Genomic DNA, 21,307 nt, shown 5'->3' with positions numbered 1-21,307 from the left:
CAGTTTATTATACATTCTAAATGTTAGTTGCTGCTGTGTTCACCAAAACCCCCAACAATTCTGGTGGTAGTGCAAAAGGGGAAAAAATAAATAAAGTAGAACAGTTCTAGGGTGAGCAGATAGGATTCAAACTCTGCCCAGCCGAGTGCCCTGATGGAGGATGTAAACCCCCACTCCCCATGAATCAGAATGATTATTTCAACAGTGCAGAGGGAATTATATCCCACCTTTTAGCCAATCTGCAGTGATCATCTGAGGTGTGGACTATGAGTGTGAAAGTGTGGATGGCTACACCCACTACTGGTAAGCAGCTCTCTGGAGGGTTGTCTGTGGGTGAATGCAGCCCTTAGGCCCAAACAGTTTAGCCAGCCCTGCTTAAAAAATGGATGGACCTTGGTTCTGCAGAAGTCAAAGTGTGAGACCCCAAAAAATGAAAAGAAGTGAAATCTTCCATGTATTGCTTCAGGAGTGAGGCCCACCTGTGTCCAGTTGCCTTGCTTCCATGTAAGCGTGTGTAGGATTGCAGTCCAGCACAATTCTGAGAATACCAACAAGATAGAATGAAGCGGAAGGCCATTGCTCCGTGGTGGAACACATGCTTTGCATCTAAAAGGGCCACAGCTAAATTTATGAGACCTCCCGGAAGTGCTGGGAAAGACTGCTATGAAACTTTGGAGAGTCACTATCAGTCAGTGTAGACAGCACTGTGCTAGATGGGCCAATTCAGTGTTGAACATCTAGATTCTCTCATCTATAAATGTCCTGTGGAGTTAGGGGGGAAATGTCTTAAAGCACTGTGGCAGTCTTGGAAGTATTTCTAGATGATTTAACACCATTTTTGATGTATAAATGCTGTTTTCTTCAGTGGTCCTTTTCCTCTCTTTTCCCATCTCACTTGAACTTTTTTTTTACCAGTGCATTAAGAATGTGTACACAAACAAGATCATCAGCCATGACCGGGACCTTCTTGGTGTTGTGTTTTATGGTACTGAGCAACATAAGAATTCTGTGGATTTTAAACACATTTATGTTCTTCAGGATTTGGACAATCCAGGTAAATATATAATAATATGAGGTGTAACTGTGAAGGAAGAATACAGGAATGAGGCATGGTACTTTGAGTAGCAGAGGTGGCCCACAGTTTTATTCTGCACAGTGCTTAGGGTTGATGCTTTTAAAATACTTAAATTCTGCCAGTGTTGATGCTTTGTAAATACTTGATAATAGTCACAACTGGAGGAAGAGCTCCTCCCTATGGCTGTCTGTTCCTCACCCCCATTACATATTTGTTTAAGATACAATTTTCTAAACCAGTATCAACTCAAGTCGCTTTTGCAGTTGGTGAAAATCTAAGGTACTGCCCATTTCAGAGTTCAGTCTGTAGTGAAGTCATTGTGTTGTAGCAGCTCGCTCCATATATAGTATGCCCCCATCAACCCATTTGTGGAATCTTTGACGTGTGTCACACGGCTTGACATGTAGCTTCAGACACTTGCAAGCTACAGTCCAAAATCCATTTCAGTAAGCTAATGTTAGAAGTCATAAAGAAACTAGCGTTAGGCTAATAGGCTAAGTGTAATGCAGCCATTAGTCAAACCAGAACAGTTCTGCAGTTACTCCTCCTTGCAAAGTGGAAATCCACATGCAATGGGACTTCTGGTTTCACTTCTCCCTCCAGCCCACTGTGCACCCCCAAAACCTGCTAGAGAGAGTTCCCCAATCATTTGTAGCAGATATCCATTCACACTTTGCTCAATTTCACCCATTGATTTTTGTGTTTGTTATGACATTAGGTTCTGCAGGGAGCTGCATAGGAAATCTCATATCCCAGAAACTACATCTTAGTCCACTTTCAAAAAATGTATATCATTTTAATGATTACAAAGTTTAACTCCAGATTTAATTAAAACCATCACCAACATTGGTAACCAAATGTGATTCAGTCATCCACTTAGGTATTTTGTTCTTTCTTCCAAAATACTCAATTTTGTGTGTGTGGATAAGTTCTATCACCAAATGTTGAAGTTAGATACTTCATTCATCTCTGATGCTCCTCAGGCTTCGCTTAGCCAAACTTGCAATTTCAGGCCTGTTCCAGTTTTGAGCCAAGTTTCATTAGCAACTAAGAAAAGGCAGTAGTCCTTCTTGCACACAGAACTGCTCTACAGAACATTTGATCTCTTCTCATAAGTTGAACGAGAAACATCGTAGGCAAACTACTGAAAGATTTGCAAATTCTGGCATATCATGGCTTAAAAGAGTAGTGCTCTTTGTGTTTTGTAGGACAACACTGAACTGTAGTCATTCATTTTCTGTTCTTTTTTTAGGGGCAAAACGAGTGTTAGAGCTGGCCAAGTACACTGGAGAGCAAGGGAGAGCGCTCTTCCACAAATCCTTTGGCCATAGTGCTGACTACTCACTAGGTGAGGCATTCTGGGTTTGCTCAAATCTCTTCAGTGACGTCCGCCTCAAGATGAGCCACAAAAGGATCATGCTGTTCACCAATGAAGATAACCCTCATGGTCAAGACAGCGTGAATGCCAAATTTGCTAGGACCAAAGCTGCTGACCTCCGAGAGACAGGTCAGTACTTCAAACTAAAATGGTGCCGCCTCTTAGCGAACTAAACAGTGTTTGCAAAACTGGTTCCTAATGCTATTTGTTATAAGTAATCTTAGGGCACAATCATTTATTACATTTTTCTCTCAATTTTCTTTCAAGAAATTGATGGAGGCATGTGTGGTTCTACCCCATCCTCCTGTATTCTTACAACTCTGTGAGTTAGGTTAATCTGACTCTTAAGAGATAGTGACTAGGCCAAAGTCACCCATTTGAAAGCTTTATGCATGAGTGGGTATTTGAATTTGCTTCTGCACTCAACTTCTTTTAAGCTGTTTAACATAGTGCATAACGTGATTGGTGGCTGAATTTGAAAGCAGGCTAATGGAGAACATTGGTGTGCATTAACCCTTGCTAGTATGAACTCCATACTCTTACACACTTACATACTCCATACTCATACACACGGGTGCCAAGTATGCGGAGCTGTGAGGACCAAGGGCCCCCCAAATCCCAAATCAGAGGGGTGCTCCCCCTCCATATTTTTTGGGTGGTCGACATCATGTGCACACACCGCAGAGTACAATGATGTCACGTGCATGGCACACTGATGTCACGCAGCCAGGGCCCTCTCAATCAAGGTGGCACGCATGCTTCTTGTTCCTTCCTTGTCCCCTGTGCTTCATTCTGGGGCTGTTTAAGCTCTTTTGCAAAATGAAAACCTTTAACATTCTAGGAAATAGGTAATCTATATTGCTCCAATTCTGTTTTGACTCCAGGTATCTACCTTGACTTAATGCACTTGAAGAAGCCTGGGGGGTTTGATATCTCCTTGTTCTACAGGGATATAATTAATACAGCAGAAGATGAGGACTTGGGAGTCCAGTTTGATGAGTCTGGAAAGCTAGAAGACCTCATGAAGAAAGTACGAGCAAAAGAGACCAGGAAGCGAGCTTTAGCCAGGTGTGTATTGAGAAAAAACTTAAATTCTCCTCCTCTTGTGGGGTAGTGGTCAAGAGAGATTTTGGAGAAAATACTTCCTCTCAATAAATGCCAGCCACTTAACAGTTATGTTAAAGTACATAATGCTAAGTTGTGGAAAGTTTCCTTTGTGTTGTTTTGGGATGAGAATCTTTTCATATGCTTTTATCTCTTTAAACACAATACAGGATCTAGAAAGCTTCAATCTGTATTTGTTGATTCTTGGCAGGCTGAATTTGTATCTGGGAAAAGATGTGGCTCTTTCTGTTGGCATTTTCAACTTAGTGCAGAAAGCTGTCAAGCAGCCACCAGTGAGGCTTTACAGAGAAACCAATGAGCCAGTGAAAACAAAAACTCGAACCTTTAACCGACAGACGGGTAGTTTGCTTCTGCCAAGTGACACCAAAAGGGCTCAGGTAAGGTACTTTGAGAATTATTTACTCAGTCTCTTCTCCCCCATTTTCCATTGGCAGAATTTGCAAGCCCATTTTTAAAAATGGAAGAAACAATCCAGACACATCATAGCACCTGTTGTGATTAGCAAGCCCTAACAACCTGACCCTGTGTTCCATTGTAACACATAAGGTCTCTTTAATATTTATATACCAAATATTATATATGTACTGATTTTTCTTCCCTTTCCCCAACAGATTTCTGGGTTGGGCTACGAGTAGAGGAATAATTTTATAAATAATTATTTGCAAATAATTGGGCCCTGTTGTGTCAAACACTGGCAATTGCTTTAAGCATTTTCTCTAATTTTCCATTTTCTTCAAGCATAACTTTCTGTCTTTTGGCAGGTAGTTCTCACTAATTTCCAAGGTCTTTAAAGGACAGTCAACTAGTTTTTTTGTGTTTATTTAATGGAAGTAGCATGCAAATAAATGATCTCCACAAGGAATAAAGCTAACCCGGAAGCTGTACGCCGGCTCCCTTGGCCAATAAAGCGAGATGAGCGCCGCAGCCCCAGAGTCGGCCACGACTGGACCTAATGGTCAGGGGTCCCTTTACCTTTATATGTTGCAGATCAGGTGGCTAATGTTGCAAAAATGTTTTTGGCAAGCATTTAACAAAAGTGTGTTCATTTGAATGGTTTTGCTGCATGACATGACCAGTTTCGTTTATATTGCGGTTCTAGTTCCAAGGACCTCAGAGGTCCTGTGCATCATGGACAATCTCTGGCTCTCCTCTTGAACTTGGAACTGTGCAGAAGAACCAGGGATTGTCCCCAGACAGCTGCTTTTTAAAAGTGATCTAAGCCTGAGACTCAATTGGGACAATGTTGGGAGAATGTTGGGGAAGGGTCAAAATTCTGGCTGACTACCAAAGGCAGCCTAAATTTGTGGACCCCTGGAATAGCTATTCCCACCCTGAGGTGCAAAGAGAGGGAACCCACTGCAAGGGGGAGCTTTTGAAATAGGAGTGACTAACCTGTGGTCCTCCAGATGTTGTTTGAGTCCATCTCCCATCAGCCCCAGCCAACATGGCCAGGAGTTAGGGATGATGGGGGTTGTAGTAGTTCAGCAACACCTGGAGATCAAGAGGTTAGCCACCCCTGATTTACAATATGTGGATAAAAACAGGAGTAGCTGTCTGATAAAATTACTCTTAGCGAGTGAGACGAGAATGATTTCACCCAGAGGCTTGCCGTAGATCTTTTCGCTGACTTTTTACAGTGTAACTTCAGATTTGCTAGACTCTATAGGCATGATTATGTTTCCACTAACACTAGACCTATATTTTACATCACTTGGGCCCGAGGCTTGTTATTTTTCTAGCTACTTTTCTTCCCCCTGCTCCCTTTTTGTAGATCTATGGGAACCGTCAGATTGTGCTGGAGAAAGAGGAGACGGAAGAAGCAAAAAGGTTTGAGCCACAAGGCTTGTATCTGATTGGCTTCAAGCCCCTGGTAATGTTGAAACAACACCATCACATCAGGCCTGCCCAGTTCATCTATCCTGAAGAGTCCTTGATTAGTGGTAAGCATATTGTGGGAAGGATAGTCTGCTTTGTAACTTGACAGTGAAATTTCATTGTGCAGAGCAGGATTTCAAACATGAAAATAGGGGATGATGATATGAGGTCGACTTTTTGGACCCATACTAGTCAGGGTACAGAGCAGGATTAGGCTCAGTGCCATGATTAGCATATTGATAAAGTTGCATTCCTTATCAATTCCAAACATTATATATATGTTAAAATCACTCAGGATGAAACCTTGTGGCTGCACAGGTTAAATCCCATGGTGCAGGACAACAGTCATCTAACAGCAAGTGGCTTGGTCAACTCCCAACATCCACCCTGGAGGGTGGATAAGAAATCAAATACATTATATTGATTTGATTTGTTGCCCTTCACCACAAGGTCCCAGGGTGGGTTACAGCGATTTAAAAGTACAATATTAAAATGATTTCAAAACAAAAACCATTAAAATAATAGGGTGGGGAAAGAGGTGTGTCTTCAGCATGCAATGGAAACTACGTAAAGAAGGCGCCAGGTACGCCTCTGTTGAGGAAATTTCAAAACTTAAAGAGGTTGCCATGGAGATTGCCCTCTCTCGGGCTTCTGCCCGCCCACCCCAACTAAACTTTTGAGCTGCTGATTATTGCTACCATTTAGAAAAGAAACACATTTACAAAAAAACAGAAACTATACCTGTCTGTCCCAAAACCATGGTAACCAGCCACACACAGAGAGATATAGTTGCATATAGTCCTCTGCAGAAGCTTGATGTAGTTATTTCAAATGTGTTTTGAGCCACCAGAGTTGTTTCATTAAAGTAACAAGCATGGATTTTTGCTTTTAGGAAGCACCACACTATTTAATGCCCTGCTGACAAAGTGTCTGGAGAAAGGGGTGATGGCCGTATGCAGGTACACACCCCGTCGGAACACTCCTCCTCGGTTTATAGCCCTGGTTCCTCAGGAAGAAGAGTTGGATGAGCAGAATGTGCAGGTGGCCCCCTCAGGTAACTGGAGTTGCTGGCATTTCTGTCTTACAGATGGCTAGTGTGGTGTTGTTCTACCACTGTCAAAAGTTTTTTCTGCCATCTAATTTAAGGAGTGAAGGTTTATATTTTTATGAGCAGCATGGAGTGGCTATAGATTTATCCCCCATCTTGTATAATATTAGCATTACTTTTTATGCACTGGTGCCTTATATAGTTTCCAGTGTATGGTTTGGATTACTTTGGCTGCTTCTGACGAATTCATTAAGGGTATCTCATCTCCTACAGTTAGGTAATCAATAACACACAAGATAATTTTGGGGTTCATTTCAATATCCCACTATTTAATTGCATCAGGTTAGTTCCTCCAGACTTAACAAAACTGGACCCAGAGATGCCTTAGTGAGAATATTTCTGCTTTTGTAAGGTAATCCAAATACCACCAATTTCTACGCTCAGTGCACAGAGTCCTGCCTGCCACCTAATACCACCCTATTCTGGAAGTTACTCTTAACTCTCAAGAACAGATTTTTGGGCCAGGCAAAGATCCTAGTCAGCCTCCAGTCTTTCCTTTCCCCAAACTCCTTCAAAGTCTCCATGTTTTGTGTGTGGGATCTTGGCTCTGCCTGTTTCACCTTGCAAACTTCCATGAGCTATATCTTAGAAGCTGTTGAGATCTTCTTCCTAGCCTATGTGATGTTTCTCAGAACAGGAATTTCTATCTTCTAGCTGAGATGATGGCATATCTATCATGAGATACTGTTATTTGTGGACTAGTTTTAGAGCAAAACCAGAATGCAGACCAGAAATGTTTATCAATAACGGTAGAAAAAAATTCCTTAATTGCTTGTGGGGTGAAATACATTTTACTCTTTGGTTAAGTAGTATATCATAATATTTTTCCTGGCTTATTGCTCTCACTATGGGTATTTAAAGATTTCTTATTCTGAGTTGTCTCTAATAAAATAAATTAAGACATGCTGTAGCTTTTTTCTGGTCTGCATCTGTTAATGTCTTTTGCACATTATGTCCCTATTCTGACAAATTATTCTGTTGTCTTCAAAATGTTCCCTTTCATTGACACTCAAAACAAGTAGTTCACAATTGGTAGTTTTAGTTAGTAATCAAGCATTCACATGTTGATTTCAATCTAAGTGGCAACCCTAATGATAATGTGACTTCAGATCTGTAGATCATTTGTCAGAGATCTGAGCATTTGGGGACATTTTTGAGTATCTCATTTCTCTCATTTATATATTCGTTCCCTCTATTTAGGGTTTCATCTAATTTTCCTACCTTATGCCGACGACAAACGGAAAGTTGACTTTACAGAGAAGCTCCAAGCTAATCAAGAACAAGTAAGCAAAATGATGGAAATAGTCCACAAGCTTCGGTTCAAGTACAGGTGAGTAGAGATGGGAGGAAGGCAGGATCAATGCCCATGTGCAAACAGTTCTTGGACAACCCAGTGGCACTGTCGCTCATTGATACTTTAACCTGGGATTTCAACAGGAGTGAGAGCTTTGAGAATCCGGTTTTACAGCAGCACTATATGAACCTGGAGGCCTTGGCCCTGGACTTACTGGAACCTGAAAAAGCTGAAGATCTGACAGGTAAGACTAATTTAGTGAGTGTAGTTTGACATTTCCCCCCTGTTGCAGTCCTTGGAATTTCCCACAAGCAACGAACTGTTTAATCCAATGTTATGTTTGCACATCATACAAAAAATTGCAGGTTTTAGACTAAAGTGAGTTGCAGCTGAAGCAAATGTGCTGCCTGACAGATTAACCATCAACTGTATTGTGAGGGAAAGAGAGGTGTTCCCGTCCTGCAGGTGTGTGGCATCTTTGGTCCTCCAGAAATGGCTGAGCCACAACTTCCATCATCCAACTTCCATTGCCCATGCTCTCCGGAGCTGATGGAAGTTGCACATCAGCAACACCTGAAGGCCAAAGGTTCCCCCCACCTTCTGTGCTGCTGAACAACACATGGATATAGCAATTATGACTGCATTGGGATTGCTGTGAAGGGGAGGATAACCGGCTCTCCCCAACACTCCCCATGCAGCCAAGATACTGGCTCATGCTGCTGTCAGCCCAAAGCAGTATTGGGACAGGATGCATTTCGGATCATTGGGATGGTTGAAACCTCTGCTCTCCAGTAATCCCAATGCAGCCAAGTTTGCTGTCAAGCTCTGAGGGAATCTGGAGCGCTGGGGAGGTTGAAATGCATGGGCATGTGAGAGAGGGGTGGGTGGGTGGGGAGAGATGTCAATGTGTGTCAGCTGTAGTAGTAGTAATAATAATAATAATAATAATAATAATAATAATAGTGAGTGGGGAAGGTTGTGGGCCTGTGTGTGTCGGGGAAAGAATTGGTGAATGCGAGAATATGTTTGAATGAGTGTATAAATGTGAGAGGTGGGTGGACGTTAGCTCTGGCACCAGCCACTGCCTCAATTCACCCTGGGGGGGTAAAGGCTACATAAGAACCACAATGTGCCTTTCATGTCATAAACTGATAGCAAAAATTCAGTTTTGAATCTTATTTTTGACTGCATGAAATAATCAGGATCTCATAAAAAAGGGCCTTAGCCCTCCTGTTTTCTTGAGGTTTTAGAAACAATGGAGCTCAGTTGGTAGAGCATGAGACTCTTAATCTCAGAGCCATGGGTTTGAGCCCCACATTGAGCGAAAGATTCTTGCATTGCAGGGAGTGGGACTAGATGATCCTTGTGGGACCCTTACAACTCTATTCTGTGATCTATGGTTCCTCCTTTATCAGTGTAAGCACCATTTTTGCTAACAGACCTGATTATTAGTTCATGAAGACTGAAGCAAAAATTAAGGAGCTCTTCAGTCTTTCCAGTATATTCTAGCTTTTTGCTTCCCCATTTCATTGTGGCTCACTTTTGTCTTAGATACGCCATTTTCCAAATTAAAATGGTTTTATAATTTGTATTTATTTCAGTTGTGGTTTTGAACGATCTACCTTAAAGCTCAGTGTTTTGTATGTTTCCTCTGTAGAACCATTATTTCTGTATATTTGAATATTTTTGCTGTTTTGAGGTGTGGTATGCAGACATTTTCTCCCTATTCTCCAGTGCCCAAGGTTGAGGTGATGGATTGCAGACTGGGTAATCTTGCAGAAGAGTTCAAACAACTAGTTTACCCACCAGGCTATGATCCGGATGGGAAAACCACAAAACGTAAACAAGGTAAGATTGCAACAGAACCCAAAGAGAGAGGTAGTTACATCCTCCAAGTTCATTTTCTGCTCACACCAGATTGTGGTTGGATTATCATGGGCTAGGTAGGAGTCTATCTTGACACTGCGTCAGTGTACTTTTGCAGGATATTTTGTAATAGCTGTATAAGATATACTTTATTTATAACAAGGTATTGGAAACACACAATTAATCCAAAAAATCTCTTTCCAGCAGGGGATGGTACAATGCCACTAGAAAAGAAAGCAAAGATTGAAATCTCTGAAGAAGACCTGAGGAATCATGTTCAAAAAGGCACTTTGGGTAAACTGACTGTGCCAGTTTTAAAGGAAGTGTGCAGGAATTACAAGCTGACAGCAGGAACAAAGAAGCAAGAACTCTTAGATGCTGTGACTGAATACTTCAGTAGGCACTGAGAGTTCTATGCTCAGTCTCCTCCCTAAGATTTTGACAAGGAAAAGGGGTGCAGCATCTTTATAGCCATAGATCAAAGGGAGCAGGGATTTATTTTTTCTTGAGAGGTTAAGACTATGTAATAATGAGGATTTATTAATGGGAAAATGCTTCATTCTCCCCACCTGAACTAGACTTAATGAAAATGTGTCTTAATAAATGAGCTTGTTATGTATATCTGTCCCTGCTTTTCTTCTTGTTTCTTTTGCTGTTTCATAAACATATAGTGAGCACAGAGTTGCTTGCATTCATGCAGAACTTGATGCTGCAGATTCAGTGAAGTGTCCACAGCACAAATTATATGGGATTAGTTTCAGTTGTTGTGGCCCAAGGAGACTGACATGATGCTTAGAAAGGTCTGACCGACCGTGCATGTCCCTCAGCCCTTGCCTTCATTACAGTGGTACCTTGCAAGACGAAATTAATTCATTCTGCGAGTTTTTTCGTCTTGCGAATTTTTCGTCTTGCGAAGCACGGATTCCCTGGGTATTAACGGTTTTAAGAAAAAGGAAACAAACTCGCAAGACGTTTTCATCTTGCGAAGCAAGCCCATAGGGAAATTCGTCTTGCGAAGCAACTCAAAAAACGAAAAACTCTTTCGTCTTGCGAGGTACCACTGTATTATACTTTCTACTCTGGACTCACCTACCAGTGGCACATGGCTCTCAGCCGAGAAGGGAATGCAGCCCTGGAGCTGAAAAAGGTTCCCCATCCCCGATCTGTTTGAAGCTGCTGGGGATTGTTTTCACGAAGAAGAATTTATCCAGGTCACTAGTACCTAATAAATTATTTCTTCCCTCTTGCAGAAGATGCAAACTTTGATAGCTTATATTCATAAGAACTTGGTCCCATATAAAACATAGTGACAAAGGCTTTAGTCATCCTGTTATATTCGGGCCATCCAGCAAATATTTTAAACCACACAAAAGACTGAGATCACACAACATACAAACATAATTGCGTTTTTAATATATATAAAAAGTTAAAGCCACTGCCTTTGACAATATTATTTCATCTGTCCTTTATTTCTAACAGTGTTCTTATCAAGTTGTATTAGGACTAGTATTTGAAAGATGGACACCCTCAATGGGTGAACATCATATTGACCAGAACAAGGTCATATGTTTTGTATTTACAAATCTTCAGCCTAATCTTCTGCAACTGAAGTTTGTTTATTGCCGAAAAGGATAGCCTAACTAAAATTCCACTGGGGAGAGTTGCATCAGAATGAAGAATTTAAAACAAAAGACTGGACATCCTCTTGTTAAACATCTAAATGGCAAGTGTAATGGAGGCAGGCAGAAGGGAGATCTGGTAGAAAATAAAAACAGTAGTAAACATTGTACAAGTGACAAGACTCATCTTTCACAGAGTTATTTTAGTTTAGTAAGTGAGTGGTCTGATAAGATTTAGACCAATAGTCTCTCGATAGCTTGTTGGACAGACTGAATCTGTGGCTTTAGCTGTGAGCCTTCTTTGATAGTAATTGAACAGGCAATGACAGGCCGAGAAACACCACATGCCCGCCCCAGGGCCTGCTTGGAGCGCACAAACACGTAGGGCACATTCTTGTCCTCACAAAGCAGTGGGAGGTGAAGGATGATCTCAAGGGGCTCCGCATCTGCAGCCATCACAATGAATTCAGCAATGCCTCTGTTCAAAGTTTTAGTAGCTGTGGAAAAGAAATTGGTACAATGAAAACTCTATTTCCTCACTCTGCCAGGACTCACTCAGTAAAATCAAACAAGCAGCTAGTTGCAACATTAAGAGGGCAAATCCAATGTAAAAGGTTTTATGTACCTATCTATTGGATAATTTCTTGGCTTCTACAAAAAAATAAGTTTCCGTTACTTGTCAAAGAAAAGCTAGGGATTCAAAGAACTTTTGGGTGGATCCTAAAACTTCCCTTTGCCCACTGGAATTTTTGGCCATGAACAAAACAATCTCCCCAACTAAGAATGCTTATTTGTGATAACCTTCCTGCTACTCCCCCAAATTTGCAGAACTGGAATAGTGAGTAAGAAAAGTCAGGGTGTCTGGACTGATAGTAGCAAGTTAATCTAATCCCCAAGACCAGGATGACAACCACAGAATAGACAGAGGTGTTTGGGGGCATATTTAGGCAAAGTACGAACTACTTTTTCCACAAGAGACAATGCAAACCTAATACTCTACAAGAATGGGCAATTAATGGTACAAGCTCAACCCAATCTCACCTTCATTGGCTCCTTTGCGTAGCTGTTTGTAATTACAGGACTGCTGTACAAGATCAAGCAGTGTCTTGGTGAGCTGAGCATCAGCTAGTGGATAAGCTTTAGGATTCACTTCTGCCTCAGTCTATAGAAGGAAACAAAGAATCAAGGTATAGGTAACAATTTCTCTTCTTCCAAGCATTTGCTGTCACAGCTACCTCTTTCTGTGTAACTTAAGATAGTTTTGTAAGTGCGAGTTCCTACAACGGCTAGGTCAATGTTAGAAGGGCCACATTTGGTTCAAAAAAGACTTTCCACTGTTCAGGTATTCCGTTTTTTCCAGCTTCTCTCAAGCCAATGAGGAAAAGAGGCAAAATACATATTGGCCACGGAACCCAGGCAGAGTCTTAAGTAGTTATTCAGCCATGAAACTAGCTGACAATCCTTGGGTTAGCCACATGCAATCTGCCTAACCCAGAGGTTTTCAACCTTTTCGAGTCCCTTACCCAACTAGATCCTTCTGCGGCATCCCTGTGGGGCTCAGGAGCCCAATTATGTCATCCCTTGCCTGCAGAGCTGGCAGCCTCTCACCCTTTTTCGAACACCCTCCCTTGTGGAGTGTTCCCTCAGCCTCCTCTCCTTAGGAGTCCTCTGGGCAGCTGCCGCCTCTGGTCTTTGAGCTGCACCCCCACCCCAAAGAGAGGTGCCTCCCAGAGGTACCATTCGCCTGCGGAGCTCGCAGCTGTGCAGGCCTTTGGGAGGCAGAGACGCAAGAGGGCATCGGAGGAGGGAGGGAAGATGGACAGGGGCCAGTGTAGTCCACGGCACCCCTGATCAAAATTCAAGACACCCCAGGGTGCCACAGCACACTGGTTGAAAACCACTGGCCTAACCTCACACGGGGTTCCTATGGGGGGTTGATCCTTACGTGCATGATCATGGGATGGTTGGTGGTGGGGAGGGGCGAAATAAAAAGAGCGGAAGTCAACCGGAGAAGCGAGGCAGTAGGAGCACGTGGGTGCCAAGATGAAGCCCTGGCCTCCCTAACATGCCTACAAAGGCGCCCTGGCCTCCCTAACATGCCCACTCGCTTCTAAGCGGCGCGAGTGACGGCGAAGTTTCTCCAATAAATCAGTGCTGCTTAAAAAAGCGCATCAACTTGAACATTAAAAGAAGCAGCCGCCTTGTGAGTGACGCCGAGGCTTCCTTGCTTCGCACGTGGCAGCACCCCCCTTTCACAGGAAAGGGGCAGGCCATGCCGGGGAAGCCTCTTCCTCGTTCCCCACGCGTGACATTTCCACGGGCCGCCTCCTCTCCCCCTTCCCCCGCTCGGCGTCCTCAGCGACCCCCAGCGCAGACGTAAAGCGGGGTCCCCGCCTGCTCCGCCCGCCTCGCCCCGAGTCCACTCACCATGTCTGCGAAGTAGAAGAACCACTCGAAGCGCCTGGCTCTGGATCGATCCTCTCGGCCCGAAAGCTTCACGGAGGAAGAGCCTCGCAACGCTCTCGAACGCAAGGCAGACGCGCGCGCTCTTGGAAGTGACGTCGAGGGGGGAAGGGCAGGAAACACCGCGCAGACCGTCCTTTAGGGAGAGAAAATGAACCCCCACAATCTCGCCATTGCGACCTCTAGCGTTGGCGGACTAGGAAAGAAACTCTCAGGAACTGGACCGGCCCTCAAAGGGGATGCGGCAATCTTATGCGCATTTTACCAGGGAGCAAATCCCATGGAGCCCAGCGGGATCGCCTCCTCCATAAAGGCGTTTAATGAAATTGATCCGGTGGTTATTTTGAGCCAGCCAGCCAAGAGTACAACTATGTAGTGCCTGGTCCATCCACAATATGCCGCATCCACAATGTGCTTTGATTCAAATTTAGGTTTTGCCTGTTCCCGACTCCTGTGCAGTTGGCAGCGGCGAGACAGAAATTAAAACAGGTGTGACTCTCGTCCTCAAAATTACATCAGCTTGCCAGGAATAGTTTAACCTGAATTTACAGACCACAAGGCCGGTGGAAGCTGCCTTAAGCTAAATTAGATCATCGATCCACCTAAGTCCAGGATTGCTTACACCGAGTGGCGTCGAGTTTCCAGGTTTCCAGAAGCATAATTCGACATGGAGGTGCCCGAGACTGAACCTGGTACTCCCTGCCTACAAAGCAGGTACTTAACCACTCAGCTACAGTCCTTTCGGGGAAATCGAGAGGAATAGTCTAGAATCCTGCCCGTATGCGCACATGTGGATGTAATCCTTAAGGTCCAATTCACTTGACAGTGCAATTCTATGCAGTTTGTATGAAGAAAGACCCGCTGAGTCCCGTGGGGTTTCCACTCCTTAAGTGGTCATTAGGGAATAAAGCACAATGCGCTCCTTGGGATTTCTGAGAAGGCATGCTTAGGATCGCGCGGCAAGCCCCGCCTTTGTTTCAGGTGCATTTTATTGGCGTGCAGGATTTACACGCCACGTTCTTCCAAGCATAAGAAATTCAAAGCAGTTTTCAACACAGAGAACTATACTAAAAAAAACCGAAGGGGAAAAAACTCCCAACCCACAACCTTTTAAGAAAATGATTCAACCTGTGCTGTAAATTATCATTCCATTCCGCAGGATGACTCCGTCGGTGGGCTCTAAGTCCGCGAAGCCACCAGACAGCAGCCTCGGAAGCGCTACAGATTCCGCAGCAGGCGCTGCTCCTTAGGACTGCGCTGCGCGGCAGGCATTGCGCCTGCGCAAACATTTGCCGCCAAATCTCTCTCTCTCGCCTTATCCGAGAGAGGGAGCGAGAGCGGGGAAGGGATGGAGGCGGCGATGGCGGAGCTCCTCGTTTGCGAGCGGTTCCACCCGCGGCACGACCCCCGCTGGCTCCTGGAGCTGCCGCCCTCGCCGCTTTGCTTGGCGTGCGCCATTGAGATGCTCCAGGATGGCGGGGCCTCGGTGGGTGCGCCCGTCTCTGAGGCACCCAGCCAGCAGCACCCATTCTCCCTTGCCTTCCCGGTGGTCTGTGTGCCCTGTATTTTGGGGCTCTGACCTATCCGCAATGCAAGGCCTCTTGTTTACTCTTGACATTTGTTACAGTAATGATGATGGTGCCATGTACATACAACAGGCTTTACAAAGAGGCTTACAATTAAGTAAGAAAGCAGGGCGTAGCAGGTAGTGGAGCTGGATGAGTGGATTGTGGAGGACCCAAGAAGGGATCTATAACTGGGTGATGGGGGTAAAAGGCACAGGGAGTTTTATATCCTGTGTTCCATTCTAGGAGGAAATTAAGAGGGAATTCAAAAACTTCCAGTACAGGTTGGCACGAGGTTTTAAGCTTTGCTTAATTTTCTCAATAAATAACTGATACAGTTTTGCTTTTCTAATATTTAGCTAGTACGCAAGAAACATGTGCTTTCCTGCCTTCGGGATGTTCTGATTCGGCATGCAACCCTGGTCATGCCATTGCTTGCACAAGATGAAAGAGTGTGTGCTCATTTCATAGCAACTTTGTTTGGTAAGAGAAAAGTATACTAACTTGGTGAATGTAACGGGTGTAGAAGTATTACTCATGGCTTTTCTGAGATAGAAGATTGGAAGCAAGTATTTTATTCCACTATGGTGTACCATAGAGGCTAAGATTATGAGCTGATGGAAAGGCCAAACTAGAATTTTAAATGTATGATAGTGTTTAACATGTTTATTCTTTTCCTCTGCCCCTGGCAAGTAACAACTGTTGGTCTAACTTTTAATCTCAATGAATTATTTCCCAAGTGCATTCCAATCACAGGGATTTGGGGAGGGATGTTGAAGTTTAGAGGGACACATTTTCTCCCTGTGAATTTCATCTACTTACATAATAAAGAAAAATTATAGCCATTTTTGGATTTCCCATTAGAGTCAACAGGGGTGAAACAGAGCTTTGGATTTAACAGATCAGATTTGCACCTTAATAATGAATCAAATTGGAACAATACATGTGCTAGTAAATATTGTGGTTGCTGTACACCCCTGGTTATACTCATTCATGAAAATGGCTTCGGGAGTAATCCCTGAGGAAAAATCCATCCCCACTGCCTTGCGGGATGTCTCTGGGAGAAGAAAAGTCTATGAAGTAAACACTACACAAATCTGGAATGGAGTCCCTAAGATAATTGGATGGCACCTTGTATGCCTCTTGGCAGTTCCTGCAGCCAAGCTGGTGCCAAATATATTCATTTCCTTACCTTCGCTTCACATCAGTGAGGCCAGAAGCCATAGGCACAGCCACTTCTCCTTTCTTCAGCAGCAGCAGCAGTTGATCTGTTGGGTGCTTGGATCTGCTGCCCCTGTGGATCTTGCCAGCTGAAACAGTATTGCTTCATATTGCCTCATTAAAAGACTGACCCTGGGTGCAATTCTAACCCCCAGATATACCATGTCCTAAACTCTCCCAGCTGATTTATCTTGTTTCCTGCTACTCAAGAGCTGTGACTCTCCTGACCAGAAGCCTAGGTTCATGACACCTAGAATAGGGTTACCAAAAGGGGGAAATGTGATAATGCTGGAAGAACCTCTCTTTCTCCTCTGCCCCTATGATCTTCATAAAAATTTCCAAGCCGTGCAGCGCAATCCTGTGTATGATTACTTAGAAGGAAGTTCAATTTTGTTACAGATGGGAGCCCCAGTATAGATTACAAAAAATAATTGTGATTAATCTGTGGGTTGATCTTAACAGCGATATTGCAAACTGTGGAAGATGGCAGTGTACTGGATTTACTCATTGAAGGTGAGAAGCAAATGGTGAATTGCTGTTGGGTATGGGAAGCAATGGGCGTGGGTGGCGCTGTGGGTTAAACCACAGAGCCTAGGACTTGCCGATCAGAAGGTCGGTGGTTCGAATCCCCGCAACAGGGTGAGCCCCCATTGCTCGCTCCCTGCTCCTGCCAACCTAGCAGTTTGAAAGCACGTCAAAGTGCAAGTAGATAAATAGGTACCGCTCCGGTGGGAAGGTAAACGGTGTTTCCGTGTGCTGCTCTGGTTCACCAGAAGCGGCTTTGTCATACTGGCCACATGACCCAGAAGCTCCCTCGGCCAATAAAGTGAGATGAGCACCGCAACCCCAGAGTCGGTCACGACTAGACCTAAGGGAAGCGACTGGACCTTTACCTTTAAGGGAAGCAATTACTGTACTATTTTTAGGTCAAAATTGCATTAGCATTTTTATCAGTGTAAAAAGCTCCAATCCAAATGAAATGAGAAATTTCATAAAGGTTGCAATCCTAAACTCACTTTCTTCAGAGTAAGTTTTATCAAACAGTGTTTGTTAATCTGAGTAAACACACTTAAGGTTGCACTGTGTAGAGAGTAACTCAGCTTTTAAGATTTTCATACATTCTTATGAGAAAATATGTATGGAAATTAAATATTTCTGTAGTAGTAGCTATGGTTAGGGCAGAGTTTATACGTCAGGACCCCTTCCAACTCTGCAATTCTATGATACAGATTTCAGTAGAAAACGACTCAGTACAGATATTGTCATGACCCTAGAACCCGCCAGGCCAATCCATTCTTGAATTGGGTTGGAATTCAAATTGTTATATCAGGTGAATTGGCATCAAATAAGTAACTGGAGCATACACTTAAGTGGCTTTCTTCTCTCAAGCCATATTTTCTAATACTTTCCTAGTTTTTAAGGAGCTGTGTAGTCTAGTAAGGAACCTAAGGAGGTTGATTGTAGGTCTCAGCTACTGGAATTCAAAGAACACCCCCAATTCTTGAATCAAAATTACATTAATACTATTTATGCAAACCAGGAAAATGATTTACCAGCTTCACATGAACCATCTGCTGCACTCTTCTTCTACAAAGCCAAGGTTTTCCATGAGCTTATTTTTTGGTAGAACAGATGGAATAGGATCACTGTGCAGTGATTATGAGCCAAGAAAATACGTCTCAGTTGGTGAATGTTGAGGAACTGAAACACTTAAGATATGAATACCTGACAAATTAATTTATGTTTCCTGAGTTGTATTTCTCTCTCTCTCTGTCCTGCTCCGATATGTGGAGGAGAGAGCCTAGAGTATATTTATGAGAAAACTATTTTGCCCTCACCTAAGCCTGAAAAATAATTCTCTTGAGAGATTTGCTGACATCAGGACCTATTGCTCTGGTTGTGGGTAGGGATTTGCTATTTCTTGATTTCTCTTCATTATAAATATGACACATCGCTGTTGACTTCCTTTCCGTTATCATGTATAACCTTACGATGTTGTGCTTGAGTTAAAGGAAAAAAGAGCAAGATGCCCTTTTCTCTGATAAGGAGGCCACATCTTTTCCCCAACTCCTTCCAGGCAAATGCTCTTTAGCGAAGAGCTGCACTCTGGAAAGAGCTGGAAAGGCTGGTGAGGCAGGTGGGGCTCAATATTTTATTATGTAATAATCTCAGCTGTAGGGCTCGTCCACACTTCCATTTGCCCCTCTGGAAAACCCACGGTTTAGCGCTGAATCGGAACCAACGACAATCAGGTTTTCTGTGGATGGCAATTTGTTCCAATTTACAGTAGTGGTAAAGAGTGGGTTTCTCATGGGAAAGCAGGACAGAGACAAAACTTCTGGGACCCATGCCTTCTAGGCATGGGATAAGTGGAAGTGTGTGAGAGACAGACGTTACAGCAAAACCTATTAAAAGCAAGTAAGAAATGTGTTGTGCCTAATCTCCCCCCCCTTGTGTTCAGTTTTGGTACTGCTGGTAGTAGGACTGAAGTTGGAGCGGTACCTGCACTATCTATTGGATGAATGTCAGAAAGAGGTTGGTACAGATTATTTCCTTGCTGCTTCAAATGTACAGACTCTCACCCCTACTTATGCCCATTCAGTATGGCTTTCACTCTCAGGCTTCTTGCCTGCTTCCAGTTCAGCTCACATGCAAAACTCTGGCCTTTGTCTTTCTCACTACCAGCCAGGCAAGGAAAGGAGCCCACCCAATTGCCCTCTGGCACAGAACAGCTTCCTTTGTTATACTAATGACTAGACTTAGGTGTCAACTTGTGGGATGCAGGTGGTGCTGTGGTCTCAACCACTGAACCTCTTGGGCTCACTGATTGCAAGGTCTGCAGTTTGAATCCGCACAACGGGGTGAGCTCCCGTTGCTGTGTCCCAGCTCCTGCAAACCTAGCAGTTCGAAAGCATACCAGCGTGAGTAGATAAATAGGTACCACTGTGGCAGGAAGGTAAACAGCGTTTCTGTGTGCTCTGGCTTCTGTTATGGTGTTCTGTTGCGCCAGAAGCGGTTTAGTCATGCTGCCCACATGAAAAGCTGCCTGCAGACAAATGCTGGCTCCCTAGGCCTGAAAGCGGAGATGAGCACTGCACCCTATAGTCGAATTCAACTGGACTTAACTGCCCAGGGATCCTAGGTGGTAACTTAGGTGACAACTACAACCCTTGCTTGGCTAATTCAACAATGGAATCCTTCATTGGATTTTAACCCTTGCTGAATGCAGGACCTCAGGAATTACAAGGGACAAACATCACACTTATTAACCCTCCCTCCAACACACAACAGTATTACTCTCCTGCAATAAATTGTAAATTCTTTTATCCTAAGCTTTCATCTCTTGTCTGTTGCTAATTCAGATGCCTTTGGTTGCTAATTGGTGCTTCCTGTACACAAATGTTTCGCAACATATGCGCTTGAAGATAAGTGATAACAAACTTGCATCAGTTCACTATGTGGGTGGTGGTGTGAGGGCACTTCCTTCTGAATAGCAAGTTCAAAGAATGCTAGGGTAAGCAGAACTATATGGACCCTGCCATGCAAGTTGCAGTGCGACTGTATCTGTGAGGTAAAGCGCATTTTCAAAAAGATAGTCTGCTGAATTGTCTGGTTTTTTTTTTAAATGTAAGGACATTTTCTCACTGCTTTAATTTTTCACTTGTTTGCCACCACTATAGTTATGCAAGGTAGCAGCTACAAGAAGCAGCTTGCCCATGTTTATTCTTCTTGGAAAACTGGCAGACTCCATCCCAATTTTTGCTGATGTATGGGTGGTTGAACACAGTAAGTATTACAAGTACAGTGGTACCTTGGGTTACAGAGGCTTCAGGTTACAGACTCCGCTAACCCAGAAATAGTACCTCGGGTTAATAACTGCTTCAGGATGAGAACAGAAATCACGCGGCGGCAGTGGGAGGCCCCGTTAGCTAAAGTGGTACCTCAGGTTAAGAACAGTTTCAGGTTAAGAACGGACCTCCAGAACGAATTAAGTTCTTAACCCAAGGTACCACTGTAAATGCAATGTTGGAACTAAGAACTCCTGTGAAGGTGAGAGATTATGTCTTTTTTAAAGGAGACTACAGTAAAATGTAATCTTGGCAAAGCTCATGCAAGCCATTCACAAGACTACCTGTTCTTTTTTGGAGAGGTGGAGGTCAGCCTTGTAAATTTAACTAAGTGGAAATGAGTGTTTAGTCTCTAAGGGGCATATCTTTAAGGGGCATAAAACATTTTGTGCTTTAATAGGAAGCCTTTCCATATAGCTAATAGTGACTCATTCAACAAATTCCAAAAATACTTTCAATTTCCCTATATGAGGAAAAACCACAAGCTTATGTCAAGATCCACAAATATGGTGTATTGAACTGGACATGAGCAGTCTTTGTGAGACTGGATTAGTAGATCAGCCTGCTTCAAGTCTGAATAAGTATCCAAATGAACAAATCCAGGCAACGTTTTGGTGAAGGAGAATGTTTTTTCATGCCTATATGTGCAAACACTGGGTGAACTAGAGAAGGAGAGGCACACAAGTGGGACATGATAAGCAGTAGCAACACCAAGCTGCTGGGACACAACAACTGGAAACATGGCAAAACTCTAAACTGAGAGTGGTTAGCTAGGTTGACTTACAGGTCTGTGTATGCAGAGGCAATAAAAAGATCCAGGAACTTAGACTAAGGGCAGCATGTGAGGTAGTAAAAATGAAAAGAATGGAA

At 43.5% G+C, this 21,307-nt stretch overlaps 3 protein-coding genes across 7 annotated transcripts in view; 2 read left to right on the top strand and 1 right to left on the bottom strand.

Moving 5' to 3' along the window:
• The window catches only part of XRCC6 (X-ray repair cross complementing 6), a 29,728-nt gene extending 19,388 nt beyond the window's left edge, over nt 1–10,340 (top strand). For 3 of the 5 annotated variants that reach the window (XM_083573796.1, XM_083573795.1, XM_083573794.1), the window contains exons 4-13: nt 916–1,054; nt 2,328–2,582; nt 3,338–3,521; nt 3,769–3,955; nt 5,350–5,518; nt 6,346–6,507; nt 7,762–7,891; nt 7,999–8,099; nt 9,590–9,703; nt 9,926–10,340. In XM_083573796.1, the coding sequence (XP_083429922.1) occupies nt 916–1,054; nt 2,328–2,582; nt 3,338–3,521; nt 3,769–3,955; nt 5,350–5,518; nt 6,346–6,507; nt 7,762–7,891; nt 7,999–8,099; nt 9,590–9,703; nt 9,926–10,128 (1,644 nt within the window). In that variant the 3' untranslated portion in view covers nt 10,129–10,340. The remainder of the gene's footprint in view (nt 1–915; nt 1,055–2,327; nt 2,583–3,337; nt 3,522–3,768; nt 3,956–5,349; nt 5,519–6,345; nt 6,508–7,761; nt 7,892–7,998; nt 8,100–9,589; nt 9,704–9,925) is intronic. The other 2 variants (XM_083573798.1, XM_083573797.1) reach the window with 1 other exon arrangement.
• Nucleotides 10,341–11,111: 771 nt separating this feature from the next.
• Nucleotides 11,112–15,061, bottom strand: SNU13 (small nuclear ribonucleoprotein 13). Its single transcript, XM_083573876.1, has 3 exons — nt 13,768–15,061; nt 12,382–12,502; nt 11,112–11,837 (listed from the first exon to the last, which is right to left on the bottom strand). The coding sequence occupies exons 1-3, from the start codon at nt 13,768–13,770 to the stop codon at nt 11,575–11,577; spliced, it is 387 nt and encodes a 128-aa protein (XP_083430002.1). The 5' UTR covers nt 13,771–15,061; the 3' UTR covers nt 11,112–11,574.
• Nucleotides 15,062–21,307, top strand: part of MEI1 (meiotic double-stranded break formation protein 1) — a 35,562-nt gene continuing 29,316 nt past the window's right edge. The window contains exons 1-5 of the mRNA XM_083573751.1: nt 15,062–15,289; nt 15,728–15,851; nt 17,052–17,102; nt 19,051–19,124; nt 20,270–20,379. Coding sequence (XP_083429877.1) covers nt 15,152–15,289; nt 15,728–15,851; nt 17,052–17,102; nt 19,051–19,124; nt 20,270–20,379 — 497 coding nt within the window. The 5' untranslated portion in view covers nt 15,062–15,151. The remainder of the gene's footprint in view (nt 15,290–15,727; nt 15,852–17,051; nt 17,103–19,050; nt 19,125–20,269; nt 20,380–21,307) is intronic.

The sequence above is a fragment of the Podarcis filfolensis genome (assembly GCF_964270895.1).
Source record: "Podarcis filfolensis genome assembly, chromosome: 10".
NCBI lineage: Eukaryota > Metazoa > Chordata > Lepidosauria > Squamata > Lacertidae > Podarcis > Podarcis filfolensis.
The sequence above is the reverse complement of the archived record's forward strand: the minus strand, read 5'-3'. Positions and strand labels throughout refer to the sequence as shown.

Excerpts from the sequence above, each read along its gene's own strand:
- SNU13 (XM_083573876.1), bottom strand. Across the intron at positions 11,838-12,381 it reads ACGCAAAGGAGCCAATGAAG|CTACTAAAACTTTGAACAGA; the intron begins GTGAGATTGGGT and ends TCTTTTCCACAG.